Source organism: Trichoderma atroviride, chromosome 6 (assembly GCF_020647795.1).
Source record: "Trichoderma atroviride chromosome 6, complete sequence".
Taxonomy (NCBI): domain Eukaryota; kingdom Fungi; phylum Ascomycota; class Sordariomycetes; order Hypocreales; family Hypocreaceae; genus Trichoderma; species Trichoderma atroviride.
Window position 1 is genome coordinate 488,569 of NC_089405.1, and position 15,116 is coordinate 503,684.

Here is a 15,116-nt window from a genome sequence, read left to right on the forward strand (position 1 = left end):
TTATTGGTGGCGGCAAATGGGGAACGCGGGGGGAGGTGCTCGTCTCTTTTCTAGACTTGTTGGTTGTTTTGTTAGGTTGAAGTGGCGTTTTGGAGAAGATGGGATTATTGAAAGCCAAGACGACTATGCATATGCGGTGTATCCCAATATCTGGGGTGGCAGGCTGGATCTGGGGTGGGTTTTGTTGATAGTCTAGATGCTACGGTTTGAAGTAATGGCATGTCTTGCAGGGCGTAATTTGGCATGACTCTATGGTGTTTTGAACCAGAGGAAGTATTGGGCCTTTGGTGATGTCTTTGCGCCCTACGCCGTTTTATATGAACTAGCAAATTAAAGTTATCTGGCTAGAGGGTTTAGAGTTGTTTAGCTTCCATGTTCCCCGCGAATGAAGATTTTACCGCAAACGGGATGGATGTTCTATTCGCTACGAGAATTATGGCGCTGTTAGTCTGTGCTGTAATTGTGGAAGATTCAACACGCAGAGAGACGAGATGAGAATGCTGGAAGATACGTATGCAATGAGTAAGTTCGTCACAGCAGGGAGCTGTAAGTTGGAGCGTACCGTATAGTCTAGCAGTCAACTGATGTCTCATCTCGCCCAGACATCCGTCCACTCACCGCAATTCCCAACCACCCCTTTCAACTTTCTGTATCTCTCAGAAACTAGGCATCCATCCTGGAGGCTAGTCGGACCCCGAGACTTTGCCACGACCAAACCTTGTATGTATGTATATACCGCAGTATCATATATCTCTCTGCCTTACAAGTAGTAGCAGCCCCCTGGTATAAGCATAAAATAGGCTATATGCCAAGAGAGGGGCCTAGAAACAACCCCCCACTGAGTGGATAAGCAACTGGGGGCAACGTCTGGGGAAGATCTCGCTCATTTGGTGATTCTGGTCTTGGCAAAAAGGGCCGATATGGGGCTTGCGGAGGTGATACTCGTCACTTTCCATGGCGTTGCATGAATAACAGGGAGGGGAAAGGAGCAAGGATCTCGGCTCTTGGGTCGTTGTTTTTCGGCTCTTGGGTTTTTTTCTATGTGTGTGTCTAGACTGTTCAGGGCGAATCCCATGATGCGGCTTAGACGCTTGGCCAAGATTGCCTGGTAGCGTAGTGATAGGAGTAGACTTTTTTTTTTGTGTAAAAAAATTGAGCATTCAAGCGGCAGAGCTGGGGTAACTCGGAGAGGCTGGTGGGTTCCCAGTCTGGGCAGATGGGATGAAGACGTGTCGAGTCTAGGTATATATTGTCCATGTCGATCCTCGGCCTATCTCCCTGTTTTCGAGTTTACCTAACTTATCTCTTAAAATGAGACAGAATCAAAGACATTTTCTAAATCTTTAACTCTTCTTTTTTCTTTTCAAGAAGAAAACTTGACAGTAATCCAATCATGAGTAAAGAAACTCCTCACCTCGAGTCCGAAAAGCAGGGGCTCGAGTACAGCCACATCGACCGCCCGATAAAGGACTCTGAGAGCAACAAGCATCATGTCGCGGCCCTCGAAGACGACGACTTTGGCTTCACGCAGGCTGAGCAGCGCAGCATCATCCGCCGCATTGACCGCCGCCTGGTCATAACCGTGGGGGCAATGTACTGCGTTAGTTTGATGGACAGGACGAACATGAGCGCTGCGAACATTGCGGGCATGAGCGTCGAGTTGAATCTCATCAATAACCGCTACGTGAGTCTCTATCTGCTCCAACTAATAAATATGTAAAAACTATATGATGTGACTAATTCATCTCAAACTCTAGAACATTGCCAACCTCGTCTTCTTCACCACCTATGTCGTCTTCCAGCCGCCCTCGACCATCCTCATCCGCAAAATCGGCCCCCGGCTGCATCTGGCCTTTATAACTCTCCTGTGGGGCGGCGTCATGATTGGCATGGGCTTTGTCAAGGACTTTGAGCAGCTGGCGGCGCTGAGAACCGTGCTTGGTGTTCTCGAGGCTGGCTTCTTCCCGAGCTGCGTGTACCTGCTGAGCACATGGTATACACGATGTAAGTGGGAGCACCCGTTTGCGTTGCTTGACATTAGTTACTAATGCCGTGTAATTGTGCAGACGAGGTTGGCAAACGGTACTCTGTATTCTACCTCGTCGGCTGCGTCGCCTCTGCCTTTTCCGGCATCCTGGCCTACGGTGTAAGTCAACCTCATCTCCTCACCAGTATCCACACAACATCTCACAGGGCCACAGCTCATGCAACTCAACGGCCGGCAAGGCATCTCGGGCTGGCGCTGGATCTTCATCATCGAAGGCACGCTCACCTGCGCCCTCGGCATCGCCGGCTACTGGCTGCTGGTCGACTTCCCCGACTCGACGCGCCTGACGTGGAACTTCCTCGGCCAAAAGGAGCGCGAATGGATCGTGCACCGCATCCAGCGCGACCGCGGCGACACGCAGGTGCCGCCGTTCAACCTGAAGCAGTTCCTGGGCTCCGGCCTGGACTGGAAGGTCTGGGCGTATGCCATGATGTTCTTCAACACCACGACGCTGACGTACGCGCTGGCCTACACGCTGCCCCTGATCCTCACCAAGGAGCTGCACTTCTCCGTGGGCCAGTCGCAGTGCCTCGTCGCGCCGCCCTACGCCTTCACCGGCCTCGTCATGTTCGCAGCGGCCTATGTCGGCGACAAGCTGCGCGTCCGCGGGCCCGTCATCGTCTTCAACATGGTGCTCTGCCTCGTCGGCCTCCCCATCATGGGCTGGGCGCCCCACGCCGGCGCGCGCTACTTTGGCATCTTCCTCGTCACGGCCGGCGCAAACAGCAACGTGCCGGCCGTCATGGCGTTTCAGGCCAACAACGTGCGCGGGCAGTGGAAGCGCGCCTTTTGCAGCGCCACGCTCGTGGGCTTTGGCGGGCTGGGCGGCATTGCGGGCAGTCTGGTGTTTCGCACGCAGGACGCGGCGACGGGGTACAAGCCGGGCATGTACACGTGCATCACCACTGCCTTTCTGAACATTGTGCTGGTGGGCTTGACGGGGCTGGATTTCAGGAGGTTGAACAAAAAGGCGGATGAGCAGGGCGTTGCGCTGGAGGCTCATGATGTAAGTGCCCGATGTACCATGTTTACTCTTGATATTGTGAAACAGAAGCTGACTCGATACTAGGAGGACGCGAGTCCCGATTTCCGATACACTTATTGATTTGCTATGTACTTGGCTTGACGCTCAGATGCTGGGATGGAATGTGTCACGGCCCTGTTGTTTGTCTGGATAGTCTGGGAATCTAGCTATTTCCATCTCCATGCTAGTGCTATCCCGTAAGGAAACATGAAACGTTGAATTCAGCAAGTTTTGACTCATTCACACATCAAGTGCCTGAATCAGAGGCTGCAGAGGTACACATGGTGATCATAGCTGCCGCCCAAGTGTCATGTCCATGTCATTGCGTAGCCCTCTGGTGCTTTTTGACACTGAATCGGAAACATGCCAGGCAATCAAAAGTTTTCTCCTCTGATTTCATGTCTCCACAGAATACCTCAGCCTCAGAAGGCAGGGGTTGCCCAGATGGGCGGCCTAGTACTGAAAGTTGGTAGCAGGGCTTCGTATATGCAGGGGGCCTGTTTTCCCTTTGTTTGTTTGGCATTCTAATTTCGGATGTGGCAGCATCAACCAGGTGTGTTTTCACATTCGGTATACTCTTTTGGTGAAATGAGTAGGCATTGCGTTCTACGCTTATTGATGCTACGGTCTTCTTTACAAAGACCGCTGTGTAGGAGGGCAAAGGTATTCATGTTAACATTGTAGATTTAGACGTGTATCTAGATATGTGATTCACGAGTTTCTTGTTGCGAGTTGGAATCGGCTAATTCCTGATTCTGTTCTTAAAATTGCTGCAGTGATTCTGATACATGCATTTCGTCGTCCATCAGGATACAATTATATAGACAAATACAGCATATTATTCCCATCGCATCTACACAACTCCGCTTGTCAAGCAGAAGCGACCAAACCAAAGGCTTCCTCTCCCATACCGCAAACCAAAATGTTCCCCGATGACTTCTGGCCCATTCTCTTCTTCGGCTCCAGCTCCATCTGCATCGGCATCTTCGCCTGTCTCACCTTCACAGTCTTTAGCATTCTATATGAGCGCCGGGCCGCAGATGGGGTGACTCACACAGTCGAAGATGATTCTTCCGCGGAAAGCTACTATACGTTTGAACGGTCTTTCGACGGGTCTTTTGACGACTTTGCCTCGGCAAGTGGACAAAGGAGGGCTTCCATTACGCCCAGGAAACCTTTGAAGCAGCAAGGCAAGGTGCTACATACGGCCACTACTGGGCGCGATTTCCGTTTAAGCCACTCTGGTAGTTAACTACAAGGTTCGTGGGAGTGACAGAGAGCTAACATGTACAGGGCCGTCAATTTGAAAGAGTCGTGTCGATTTGATTAATCGTTATGCAAAAGAGACTACTGAATATGCGACGGGAAAGTAAAAGAATACAAACGCTATATCTAATAACCATTTAATCTATGCGATTTATGCCGAAAACACCTTTTGCACCTTGCCCGTGATTGTACCAATCTTTCCGATTCTCTTCTCCAATGCATTCTTCAGCGGCGTTTTAGCCTTGATGTAATCTACCAATACCTCATCCAGCGTATCTAATACAACAAAGTCATCCCTCTTTGGCACAATATTGTCTCCACCTGTAGCAACGAAATCCACAGACACAATGATATACTTTGTATCAGGGTCGATTCTCTGGCCAGAGATCCTCGCATCGACGAGCATATGCCCAGGGCCTTTTGACGGATCATGTTGGACCTGGAGATTATGCGATACTTGGATCCCAGACGATAGCTTCTGGTTGTTGAATTGGTTTACCCCGGATACAGCGCCTTCGAGAATCTTGAGCAGGTCGGCACCCGAGTATGTCAGTTGAACAACGGCGTTACTAAAGGGGAACGACGTAATGACCTGGCCCCGGGTGATGTTGCCGGCGTCAATGGTTGCTCGAACGCCCTTTGCATTGAAGAATGCAAAGCTCGGCCTCTGTTCCTCTTGTGCATTCGCGGTGAGATTGTAGACATACTCAAATGCAGCATCGGCCATGACTTCACCCAAGAGGCAGTCGCCGCTTTGACAGGCCGTCTGGTCAAGAGTGTTTTCCGTAGTTCCCACAACCTCGTTGGCGTAATCCTCAAATGGGCCTCGCCACGCTGTAACCTTGGCCTGAAGATCAGATTCTAGCTTGGTCGTGTTGTCCATGTGGATCGGCGCGCCATGGTAAATGAGCGCCTTGCCGTCGTCATCGAAAGAAACATCAATGGAGCCAAGATATTCTCCCCAGCGGTACGACGTGACGATGAAAACTTCATTACCGGTAAGATCCTCCACAATGGTTGGATACTTGCCCTCTGCGCCATCCATGTCTCCCAGGAGCGTGTGGCTGTGCCCCCCCGATGATGAGAGACAGCCCTTCTGTCTGCGCCGCCAGCTGCTGGTCCACGTCGTAGCCAATATGTGTCAAAGCCACAATGCGCCTGATGTTTGTCGTGTTGCGAATCTCCCAAATGGCCTTTTGAACCTCTTGAGCGGGATCAAGAAACTTGGTCAAGGGGCCGACGTGTGAAATCGTAGGCGTAGTCGGAGTCGATGCCCCAATGATGGCCAAGCCATACTCCTCAAAGATGTGATAGTTTTTTATCGTGTCTTTGAGGTCAGAATACTCGCTCTTCACATTACAAGACACCACCGGAAATGTGAGGTTCTTCAAAAATACTCCAAGCTTCTCATCCCCGCCATCCCACTCGTGATTCCCCAGCGTCATGGCGTCGAACTCGAGATCATTCATCGTCTCGGCAATCTTCTCTCCGCCGTAAAACGAGTAAAACATGGTGCCCTGGAATTCATCGCCGGCGTTCAGCCACAGATGGCTGGGATGCCGAGCACGCAGCTCGCTGACTTTTGTCTTGATGCGGGCGTAGCCACCGAAGCAGCCTTTGCTGGGATCCGTGCAATCTGTTCCCGCTTTCACATATTGGTCAAGATGAGCGTGAACATCGTTGACGTGGAAGAAGGCTAACACACTGATGTGTAAGTACGATATCGTTTGATAGGTAGGTAGAAAAAGTGTAGAGGAGCCTTACAGACGTTGTAGTGCCTTTCATCATCGAGAGCTCTCTTAGCCAGCCGCCTGCTATAGAGAACATCGTCTGCAGCTGCATATCCCGCCGCAAAAGCCGACAGTAAGAACGACGCCTTCATGATGTCTATAATGCTGCTTCTTATTTTCTATGCATTCCACCACTCGCAGCTTATCAGGCGTCTCCTCTGCTTATCGCGATGGCAATCGGCCAAGGGAGACCCACGACAAAAGAGCAAATGTGCGCAAAACTCACTCACCAAACAAGACTTCTCCAGCCTCAACAACAACAAGAATCGTGTAAGAGATGAAATGAGAGAGCCATCTCTTCTGACCCGCGCCTTTAGAAAGGCTGGACGGCCACGAGAGGCTTAAAGAATGGGGCTTGTGTCGCCAAAGGCCCACGTGGGTATGTCACGTCACAGTGCGTGATACAGTGTCAGTTTGGACTGCGCATGTATTCAGCTGAGAGCGATATCAGCAGCGCCACCATCCATACGTATTTTTTTGCCTCAGCATCATCCATCAGATCGTAAGTAGCTGAAATTTAGTAGAGATGATTTAAACAACAGCGTAATCTCAACATCAACGGCGTTTGCCAAATAGATGATGGTAATCCGGCACTGTGTCAGATACGACCAATATACGCATGTCTTGGATTTGCCTTTGCGCCAGCACTAGCAATCTAGCCCCGCAGGTTGGATAAGATGACAGTTCGGTACATGTACTTGGTCTAGATAGAATCAGTGATCAATTTACATGCTGATCTGGGCATCTCCTTCAAATGCTCAGAGATCTGGAGCTGATATGGTGAATGCTTTTCTAAGATGAATAGCCCACTTCGCCCCACCCGGCATTATGATAACGACACCACCGCCGGGCATAATAGAACAATGATAAAGCTTGTATTCATGCTTCTATCCTCCTAAATGCGCAAAGTCTTTGGAAAGTCGTGAGCTAATAGGCCATGTGCGTATATTCAGCAACCTGATATACGGAGTCTGGCACATGAGTCCAGTCGTTACACATCGCTCAAAGCCGGTTGTGTCTGCATCTCCGACATGCCCACATTAAACAACCGCCACACTGATATAGGAATTGAGGCATCCACTGCTCGCATATTTCACATCGGCGATTGCCATCAATGCTTTGCCAAGAAAGATGATTGCAATCAGCAGGCTCAACGTACACTGGTCTCAGTCGTTGGCGTGGTGCTGCCCGCAGTAATCGATGCGTGTCGACTAATCGATGCGTGTCGACTAATCGATGCGTGTCGACTAATCGATGCGTGTCGACTAATCGAGCTTCATGCCAAAGGGGACAGCTGCATTGCCTCCATTGCACGCCGCAGTTGTAGCAAAATTCGGCTTTGCAGCGACAAGCTGGCAGATTGTTAGCTAAATAGAGCCCTGCAGAGATTCAAATAGCCAAAGCTTACTTATATGATTGCATCCTGTCGTGAGCTCGACCATTCTGCGGCACGAGTAGCATCTCTGCCACCTTTTCTCAACTGCTGCATTGAGAAGCTCTTTTGTCTCTTTATCGTCAGGGCAGTCTAAATTCTCATGATATGGCTCCTTGCAGATGGAACAAGTCTTGCTGTGGCAAATTTTGCATGTAGCCACATCGTCTTTAATGTACTGAGGAGGAATGAACTTTAAGCAAATGGACATGTAACAGTATGTCCTGTCCGACGTATCGTACTCCAACACTTTCTCTCGATACTGCTCAAGTAGCTCCGCAGGCAAAAAACTCTCGGTAGCTTCGAGAAGCATATTCTGGCTGCAGCATCGGGGCGGGAACAACGACTCGTCGACCATGGCAGACTTGAAGAGGTCCATTACACATTTGTGGCAGTATATATGGGAGCAAGGGGACTCCATAGTTCTCAAGAGAGGAACATCCGTCATGCAGGCAACACATTGTCGCTGCTCACTGGGTGCTTTCGGCAAGCTATCCTGAACTTTCAGCTCGGGTGAAGGTGAAGACTTATTGACCAAAGGCTTGACATCATCGTTCCAGGGTTTTGCAGGCGATGTGGTCGTCTCGTCAGCGATTTTAACACTGGTGCTAGTGTCTGAAGTGAGGTTTTTGCTGGATGGTAGCGATGCAGCTTTGCCATTGGATTGTTTGGCTGTCTTTTTGGCTGTCTCTTTGGCTGTCTCTTTGGCTGTCCCTTTGGCACAGTCACTGACACTAGAACCAGTCGCGGGAGTCAAACTTTGGCTGGATCGTGCTGATGCAATCTCATCGAGGGCTGTAGTTTTCGGCTTCTTTATAGCTGGCTGCACTTCAGTAGCACGATCTCTGAGGGGACCATCGTCCTCCAAGCCCAGGCCACCGAGGCGACGACAAAGAGCTCGATCAGAGTAAAACGTGTGTAGCGACTGAAGCTCACATTTGTAGAGCTCTGCGGCAAACTCCACGTCGGGTGGCTGCTCGTCCTCCCTCTGCTTTCCCTTTATCAGGGCGGCGGCATCTTGTGCTTGAAGGTAGATGCCTAGGCGAAGGGATTGTTCATCGATGCCGGCAGCCATATCAGGCTGCGTGGCAGGCTTGGACAAACAAACCTATGATGACGATGGGCAGAAGAAGAAAGATGATGATGTAGAAGAATGGAAAGAAAGAAGAGAAGATATCCACACAAATCAATAATGTGCTCATGTGGCCCGTGCAGCGAGCACATTAGAGATATTTCCTCATGTGAAGTCTTCTTGCACATATTTTCATCTGCTAACACCTGTTCACAGTGCAGTGTTAGAAAATTGAGCGGTGAAGACTCCGAACCAGGACAAACCGTCGGTCTAGACAAGCACGAAGCTCTCTTTCACGCTGCCATTCCAAGATACATACACATGGTAACGCATTAACTCAGTCGAATCCGTGAAACTGCAAGAAATTTGATACTTTTGTTCAATGCATGCGTGGCAAAATGACTTTGTTAAACCACGGGAAGCTAAAGTGGCCAGCGGCCAGCTGCCAGCTCACGAGCCAGAAGAAGAGCATAATTTGACTCATTATTCTCACCTTCTCTGCAAAGTACATGGAGAGAGAGAAGGGGTCATCAAATAAAGATACTAGGTGCTTAAATCGAAGCGTTTGATAAGGGTATTCACATCACGAGACCTCAACTTGTGTAGGTGTGGCCGTAAACTGCACTTGCCCTCAGTGCCCATCTACGTCATCTAGCTAATTCATTTCGCAATATCAAACATTCCAAATACGCTTCTACAATCATCTTCTTTCATTTACGCATCTTAAACCCTGGCCTATAAAAGCCTCAACGCCATCAGCCGCCATCAGCCGCCATCATGACGACTCCCGAAGCCGCAGCTCAAATCAAATCGCAGCCTCGTCCCTCAGCCCCCGGGCCAGTCACCGCTACAACAGAAGGTAACTCTTCAATCCCTCCTGCATCATCATATTTCATCATCCATCAAGGAAACGTGCTAATTGCCAACTCAGCACCGCCCCAAAGCCTCCTCGCCAAGCAGCAGAACCTCATCCCAATGGCCGTTGGCACTGCAGACGCTCAGCAGAACACAATGCCCTTGGAGGGTGCCGAAAAGGAGCTGTTGATGGTAAATCCGATGATGGCTGTCGTGTTTTGCGGTACAATGGCTGACTCTCTGCTACATGTAATTAGGAGAGAGTTCACAACACCGGTGCGCAGACGCCGTCGTCTCTCGCCGCGCAGATTGAGCGTGAGCTGCAGCAAAAGAGTTCAACCTAAAACTACTGCCATTTTGTCGAATTCTTTTAACGCACGTCATGCCGTAGAACGAATATATTGTTTGAAATGAATACATGACGCTATAGCTAACATCTGTGATGCATTCTCATGATAACTCCCCCAGCAGTATAAGTATAAGAACCCATTCTCTTCATCCCACGTTCATATTGCTTACCAGCCATCATTATTAATCGCCCTTCCAACTCGCTTCTTACCTAGTATCTGGACTCGCACTTGAGATAGATCGTACCCGTCATACGCCTCGGCTGCAAATCATTGCAATTATAGCCCGGCAGCGGCTCGGTCCTCGGCTTCCCAAGCTTATCGACCGCTTTAAAGTTGAACATTGCCACAAACGTGGCCGTGGAAACAAAGAGTTCCATTTTCGCAATCTAAACACCACAAGTTAGCTCTTCTTTCTCTAGAGAAATATTTAGCACCACCGCTGAGGCCTACTCTCATGCCCACTGTGTCTCAAGTCAGCACATAAAGATCATCAAGAGTTTAGGCGGAAGTCTTCTTACGACATGGGTGCAATCCAGATCCCCATCCAACATATCCGTGCTGCTTCGCCTTGTCTTCTCCTCTGTCGGATAGATATCGGCCCGGATCCCATCTTCCTGGGTTCTTGTATACCGTCTCATCCATGTGAACATCCGATATGCTATAAACCTACATGTCAATCGCAAGGCATCAGTACCCGCTCGAATCTCCCAGTCAAAACGATTCAAATCAGTCAACTTACTGCAAATGCATCTTTTGGAATAATAACGCCTGTATCCCCAAGCACAATGTCCTTGCCAGAGATATTCTGGCGCATAGAAGCTCCCATCAGGTTGAGCCGGATGCTGTCTTGCACTCCCAAGTCAAGAGAAGGAAACTCAGACTCCCATGTATCAACAGAGAGCGTTTGCAGGACTTCAGCCGGGGTCTGATGCTCAGAAGTTCGGTGTTTGGCAACGGCTGCATCAACCTCTGCTTGGACTTTGGCGTACCAGACCGGATCATAAGCAAGGTAGCAGATGATCCACGCTGCTTGAATGGCAGTGTTGATCAAGCCAGCGAATAGCGCGCCAATGATAAACTGTCATATCATAAATCAGCCTCCAAAAAATACATGTAAAAGCAAGATACTCACTGCTGCAGTGACCATGTCGCTTTCACCCTTATCCATGAGTACCTGCACGGTGTCCTCTGCTCTCCGACCAGTTCTTCTCCTCTCCTTGATAATGTTTAGAAACAACATATGCAGCTTTCCTCCTCCCCAAAGCTTGTTCATCTTCGTAGGAGTTGGCAGCCAGGGGAACATGATACTAAGAGCAGAGCTCGCATCCAGCATGTCATAGTACTTCATTGTTTTCGCCCGCAACTCAGGATCTTCAGCAACGTCGTGGCAGCCGACGGTACGATGCGTCATCTTGCAGATGAGATCACGCAGAACCACGAATGGATCCATGGGAACAGATGTGTCGATGGCAGAAAAGGTACCGTGGGCATCCTGGTTGAGATAGGGGAGACAGGTTGCCAAATGATCCTTTCCGGTGAGACGCTTGAACAGCGTCACGAAATAGGTGGCCATGTTACGGCCAAGGAGGCTGTCAACATCAGGGCCTGCTGAGAAGAGTTTTTTGAATCTATTGCCTGGTCAGTCACTTTTTCATCCCATCATAGATAATATGTTGATGCGAAAGGTTCACGCCATAAATGACATTCACACATACCCAGCACTTAGATCAAGCCCGCGAGTAGTAAAATATGCCGACCGCGCAGCCTCCCCCGAGATGGCAACAATGGGATACGGCCCAAAGAAGAAATTAAAGTGCCCGTTAGCACTGCGCTCTTTGCCCTCCCTCAAATAATCGCCTCTCCTTGTATAAAAGGGCAGCGAGCCGAGGATCGGCACGCCTCTATCCGTCCATTTTGCGCCGGAATGGAAAGCAGCACGCTTCGAAAGGCGAACAATAGCAAAGATTGCGACGCTTGCCACCAGCAGCAGAACGCTGGGCGACCAATTCTGAGGCGAAAGGATTACAGCGACGAGGCTGACCATTTTTGAAAGACCGCGGTGTTGAAGACTTTACAAAGCAGAAGAAGTTGAAGACGGGAAACGCATGTACGAATCAACTCTTGAAATTGAGGGGGAAGGAGCGGTACTTTATAGCGCCAACATGTCTCAATTATACTTTTTACCGTCCTGTCAATCACGCATTATCAGATTGGCTCGGCATTTAAGACATGTCCGTTATAGGAGGGGGTTGAACTGCCAAAAGGGGTCCAGCCAACACGTAAACTTTGGACCTGTAAGACTATAGCTCATACTCTAACTTAGAAGCCACTAAAGCAGTAATACGGGAACGAAAGCATCCGTTTATATTACGTTAATTTGGTACGTAGGATTGTGGTGGCTTGGAGCTCGGTGCGACAAATAGGCTTTGGACTAATGCCGTTGGCTCATCGCGATGGCTCATGCAAGGGATGTCGTAAAAGGAGTAATGGTCCTTTTTTTTCCTGCGTAATAATTTACCACTAAAGTATTGCACCAACTGTTAAGTGCTAAGAGGGACATGATTCAGAGAAAAAAAGAGTATTTCGTTTATTATATATTTACCAGAATAAATGGAGAAATGAAAACATCTGTACTTTATAGCATAATCACACGGGCCAAGCGGGGAGTGCGAAATAACTACTCTATATGATTCCCGAACTGTTCATCTTTATGTTGCATTTTTTATTGTAACACGATTAGAAAATTAACCCTAGAATGCGATTGAGAATAAATGGCCTTCAGTGATGTCTCGACTCTGAGGTTTGATCAACGCCGAAGATGTCCTACAGAAAACGTCAGCACAATCCTAGATATACTCATCCGGCAGCAATCTTACTAGCAGTGCTTGAAACCTTTCAGACATCATGTCCTTCTCCTTGCTAAAGCCACCGCCCGCTAGCTCAAGCTTTCTTCTCTGGCGAGATAAAACATTGCTCTGCGAATCGTCAGCACCTTGAGTTAGAACGGGAGCGAGTGCATACCACGGACTTCCTCGACAGTATGCATCATGACGTATCGGATAATGACGACTTGATCCTTCTGGCCAAGTCGAAACGCCCTTCCAATTGCTTGGGACTCGATAGATGGGTTCCATTGTGGCTCTAGAAGGTAGATACGTGATGCAACCGCAAGGTTCAAACTGTAGAATCTCATCGATTAGCCTTCAGATTGTGCATTAATTATAGACAAGGGACATCACACCCAACTGCACCAGTGCCTAGTGTCATTAACAGAATATTGGTGCCTGTGGGAGATTGAAAGTCCTTCAGCACTTTGCTGCGTTCAGCCAAGGCAAGTGAGCCATCTCTCATGGCGTGTTGTACGGCATGGCTATCCAAAAGTTGACTGACAAGGCCAAGCGTCTTCTTCCAGCACGAGAATATTATGCTAAAGGGTTTAAATGGTTAGCTCAATTTAATATATGAAGATCATCAATAGTCATTACCTCTTGTGATTCAGGCTCTGGCGGACATCGGACAATAGCTCTAATAACTTTGTAGAATAATGGCCGTGTTTCGGAGCTTCCTAGTTTCCGAAGCGTCTGCCAGGCGGAATTTGACCTCTATTCGGTTCCAAGATAGCCAGGGATGTCGGTTCGTTCCCTGCGGCACATGCTGGACAACCTTCCTTTTGTGACCGATGGTGTGGCATGCAGCTGCGGCAGACTAAATGGCGACAAGACGACATAAAAATACCTCCATCAGCATCAGCCGCACTACTAATAGAGTATATGATTCCAGAGCAGTAGCAGCAAATGTTCTCATCGCATTGCTGGAGAAACGTTAGTGCTTCGTCTGAGTCTTGTGGAAGACCATTCGGCCCCGGGAGTAGCACAGCGCTTGCAGGGCCGTTGTTGCAAAATAATCGTAGCTTGAGGAGCGACTCGAGCATTGCAGAATGGGCTTTGTTCTTTCTGTGCCCACTGACTGCCATGTCGATCTCTCTTCTGCCCTGTACAATAAGTCTATCATATTCAGCCTGTTCGTCAGATGTAAAAGGCAATTTACGTATTTCGGACTTGGGCTCTGATAGGTCTAAGACCTGTCGCGTTCTTCGAAGGCATACACTCTGGAGTAATGTCTGGAGGTTCTGAAAACGACGGTCCGAGGTCGCGTTTATGGGGTTCGTAATAAATTTTCGAAATGTTTGCGTCTTTTCCAGTATTGGCACTTTTAGAAAAGAGACAAGTGCCGCAAGACCCTCTAGGCTATTCTGAATAGGAGTGCCGGTAAGACACCAGCGATGCTGTGCCGAAAGACTGGTCACTGCTTTATACTGCTTCGTGGAACAATTTCGGATATCATGAGCTGGAAATAAGTCACATCATTTATGAGGTTGTCCTTATGCAATAGTATGAAGATTTTCGTACCTTCATCCAGAACTATTCTGAACCAGTTGATCTTCTGCAGCGTTGTGTCACCGCGACGAAATTCGGCCGCTACTGTAGCGTATGTGGTAAATACCACCAATCGTTCTCGAAGCAGATTTGCTTCTGCGTGCCTTGACGAGCCAAGATGCTTGTGAAACGGAAGTTTTCCGGGGTAAGCATGCCTTTATATATGTTAGTCAAGAGATTTAAAGCTCCATCGTCTCTGTGTATACCATACTTGTGAATTTCGTCCACCCAAGTATCGATCAGAACTAAACGCCAATCAGCTAAGAAAGTCGATTATTTTTATTCACACATACGTGATGATGGTGTAATAATGAGCGTCGCTTTTGACGGTGGTTTCCTTGGCGGTTGAGGTGTAACCGGCTGGCTTTCAGCAGCAACAAAACTCGACGCACGATCATGAGAGCTAGCTACCGTAGATAGAATGATAAGCGACTTTCCAAGTCCCATTTCATCTGCAATGATGCCGCCCTTGGCCTCAATTCGTTCCGGCCGCTTTGCTCCAGTGAAGACATGCTGGTAACTGCAGGACGACGAAATTAATTGGGTGTCATAGAATTGAATCTTAACTTAGGCTCTTACAAAGGTTCCTCTGCGTCTGTATCGTTGTACTTCCATAGACTTCGCTCGGGAAGAACTTGGCCTGTTTCTCTTCGGAAAATAAAGTCGATCGCTTCTTTTTGATGCCTGCGGAGAACGAAAAGAGGTCAAGATCATCACATTCCGAGAAAAGAAGAAGAACCACCATGTCTTACAGTCGAAGTTTGCTTTTTATGTCTAGACTGACAGATATTGCTTGTTGATGGACGTGATATGACAGCGAATCAAAGAATGGTATCAACTGTTT

The 15,116-nt window shown here is 48.7% G+C and overlaps 8 protein-coding genes across 8 annotated transcripts; 3 read left to right on the forward strand and 5 right to left on the reverse strand.

Annotated features, from left to right (window-relative positions):
- Positions 1-1,393: 1,393 nt before the first annotated feature.
- TrAtP1_010782 (uncharacterized protein) lies at positions 1,394-3,278 on the forward strand (the record flags this gene model as incomplete). The annotated part of the gene is made up of 5 exons (XM_014092230.2): positions 1,394-1,684; positions 1,758-2,004; positions 2,067-2,146; positions 2,202-3,053; positions 3,117-3,278. 5 exons carry the CDS (start codon positions 1,394-1,396, stop codon positions 3,150-3,152), a joined length of 1,506 nt encoding a protein of 501 aa, XP_013947705.1. The 3' UTR covers positions 3,153-3,278.
- Positions 3,279-3,993: 715 nt separating this feature from the next.
- TrAtP1_010783 (uncharacterized protein) lies at positions 3,994-4,323 on the forward strand (the record flags this gene model as incomplete). The annotated part of the gene is made up of 1 exon (XM_014092231.1): positions 3,994-4,323. One exon carries the CDS (start codon positions 3,994-3,996, stop codon positions 4,321-4,323), a length of 330 nt encoding a protein of 109 aa, XP_013947706.1.
- Positions 4,324-4,418: 95 nt separating this feature from the next.
- On the reverse strand, positions 4,419-6,454 carry TrAtP1_010784 (uncharacterized protein). Its single transcript, XM_014092232.2, has 2 exons — positions 6,102-6,454; positions 4,419-6,033 (listed from the first exon to the last, which is right to left on the reverse strand). Exon 2 carries the CDS (start codon positions 5,380-5,382, stop codon positions 4,489-4,491), a length of 894 nt encoding a protein of 297 aa, XP_013947707.2. The 5' UTR covers positions 5,383-6,033; positions 6,102-6,454; the 3' UTR covers positions 4,419-4,488.
- Positions 6,455-6,998: 544 nt separating this feature from the next.
- On the reverse strand, positions 6,999-8,679 carry TrAtP1_010785 (uncharacterized protein). Its single transcript, XM_014092233.2, has 2 exons — positions 7,536-8,679; positions 6,999-7,479 (listed from the first exon to the last, which is right to left on the reverse strand). Exons 1-2 carry the CDS (start codon positions 8,632-8,634, stop codon positions 7,130-7,132), a joined length of 1,449 nt encoding a protein of 482 aa, XP_013947708.2. The 5' UTR covers positions 8,635-8,679; the 3' UTR covers positions 6,999-7,129.
- Positions 8,680-9,408: 729 nt separating this feature from the next.
- On the forward strand, positions 9,409-9,830 carry TrAtP1_010786 (uncharacterized protein; the record flags this gene model as incomplete). Its single annotated transcript, XM_014092234.1, has 3 exons — positions 9,409-9,490; positions 9,563-9,678; positions 9,744-9,830. 3 exons carry the CDS (start codon positions 9,409-9,411, stop codon positions 9,828-9,830), a joined length of 285 nt encoding a protein of 94 aa, XP_013947709.1.
- A 41-nt stretch (positions 9,831-9,871) lies between these two features.
- On the reverse strand, positions 9,872-11,940 carry TrAtP1_010787 (uncharacterized protein). Its single transcript, XM_014092235.2, has 6 exons — positions 11,552-11,940; positions 10,969-11,464; positions 10,576-10,914; positions 10,355-10,502; positions 10,287-10,297; positions 9,872-10,222 (listed from the first exon to the last, which is right to left on the reverse strand). The coding sequence occupies exons 1-6, from the start codon at positions 11,878-11,880 to the stop codon at positions 10,046-10,048; spliced, it is 1,500 nt and encodes a 499-aa protein (XP_013947710.2). The 5' UTR covers positions 11,881-11,940; the 3' UTR covers positions 9,872-10,045.
- Positions 11,941-12,614: 674 nt separating this feature from the next.
- TrAtP1_010788 (uncharacterized protein) lies at positions 12,615-13,187 on the reverse strand (the record flags this gene model as incomplete). Its single annotated transcript, XM_066114844.1, has 4 exons — positions 12,615-12,659; positions 12,713-12,811; positions 12,865-13,015; positions 13,078-13,187. 4 exons carry the CDS (start codon positions 13,185-13,187, stop codon positions 12,615-12,617), a joined length of 405 nt encoding a protein of 134 aa, XP_065970941.1.
- Positions 13,188-13,350: 163 nt separating this feature from the next.
- Positions 13,351-14,985, reverse strand: TrAtP1_010789 (uncharacterized protein). Its single transcript, XM_066114845.1, has 5 exons — positions 14,852-14,985; positions 14,566-14,792; positions 14,484-14,517; positions 14,246-14,427; positions 13,351-14,183 (listed from the first exon to the last, which is right to left on the reverse strand). Exons 2-5 carry the CDS (start codon positions 14,717-14,719, stop codon positions 13,402-13,404), a joined length of 1,152 nt encoding a protein of 383 aa, XP_065970942.1. The 5' UTR covers positions 14,720-14,792; positions 14,852-14,985; the 3' UTR covers positions 13,351-13,401.
- Positions 14,986-15,116: the final 131 nt, after the last annotated feature.

Excerpts from the sequence above, each read along its gene's own strand:
- TrAtP1_010787 (XM_014092235.2), bottom strand. The coding sequence starts at position 11,880 with ATGGTCAGCCTCGTCGCTGTAATCCTTTCGCCTCAGAATTGGTCGCCC. Across the intron at positions 11,465-11,551 it reads GGGCTTGATCTAAGTGCTGG|ATTCAAAAAACTCTTCTCAG; the intron begins GTATGTGTGAAT and ends ACCAGGCAATAG. Across the intron at positions 10,915-10,968 it reads GCGACATGGTCACTGCAGCA|TTTATCATTGGCGCGCTATT; the intron begins GTGAGTATCTTG and ends ATGATATGACAG.
- TrAtP1_010789 (XM_066114845.1), bottom strand. The coding sequence starts at position 14,719 with ATGGGACTTGGAAAGTCGCTTATCATTCTATCTACGGTAGCTAGCTCT. Across the intron at positions 14,518-14,565 it reads CATTATTACACCATCATCAC|TTCTGATCGATACTTGGGTG; the intron begins GTATGTGTGAAT and ends ATTGGCGTTTAG. Across the intron at positions 14,428-14,483 it reads TGGGTGGACGAAATTCACAA|GCATGCTTACCCCGGAAAAC; the intron begins GTATGGTATACA and ends ACATATATAAAG.
- TrAtP1_010784 (XM_014092232.2), bottom strand. The coding sequence starts at position 5,382 with ATGGATGGCGCAGAGGGCAAGTATCCAACCATTGTGGAGGATCTTACC.
- TrAtP1_010785 (XM_014092233.2), bottom strand. The coding sequence starts at position 8,634 with ATGGCTGCCGGCATCGATGAACAATCCCTTCGCCTAGGCATCTACCTT. Across the intron at positions 7,480-7,535 it reads GACAGGATGCAATCATATAA|CTTGTCGCTGCAAAGCCGAA; the intron begins GTAAGCTTTGGC and ends ACAATCTGCCAG.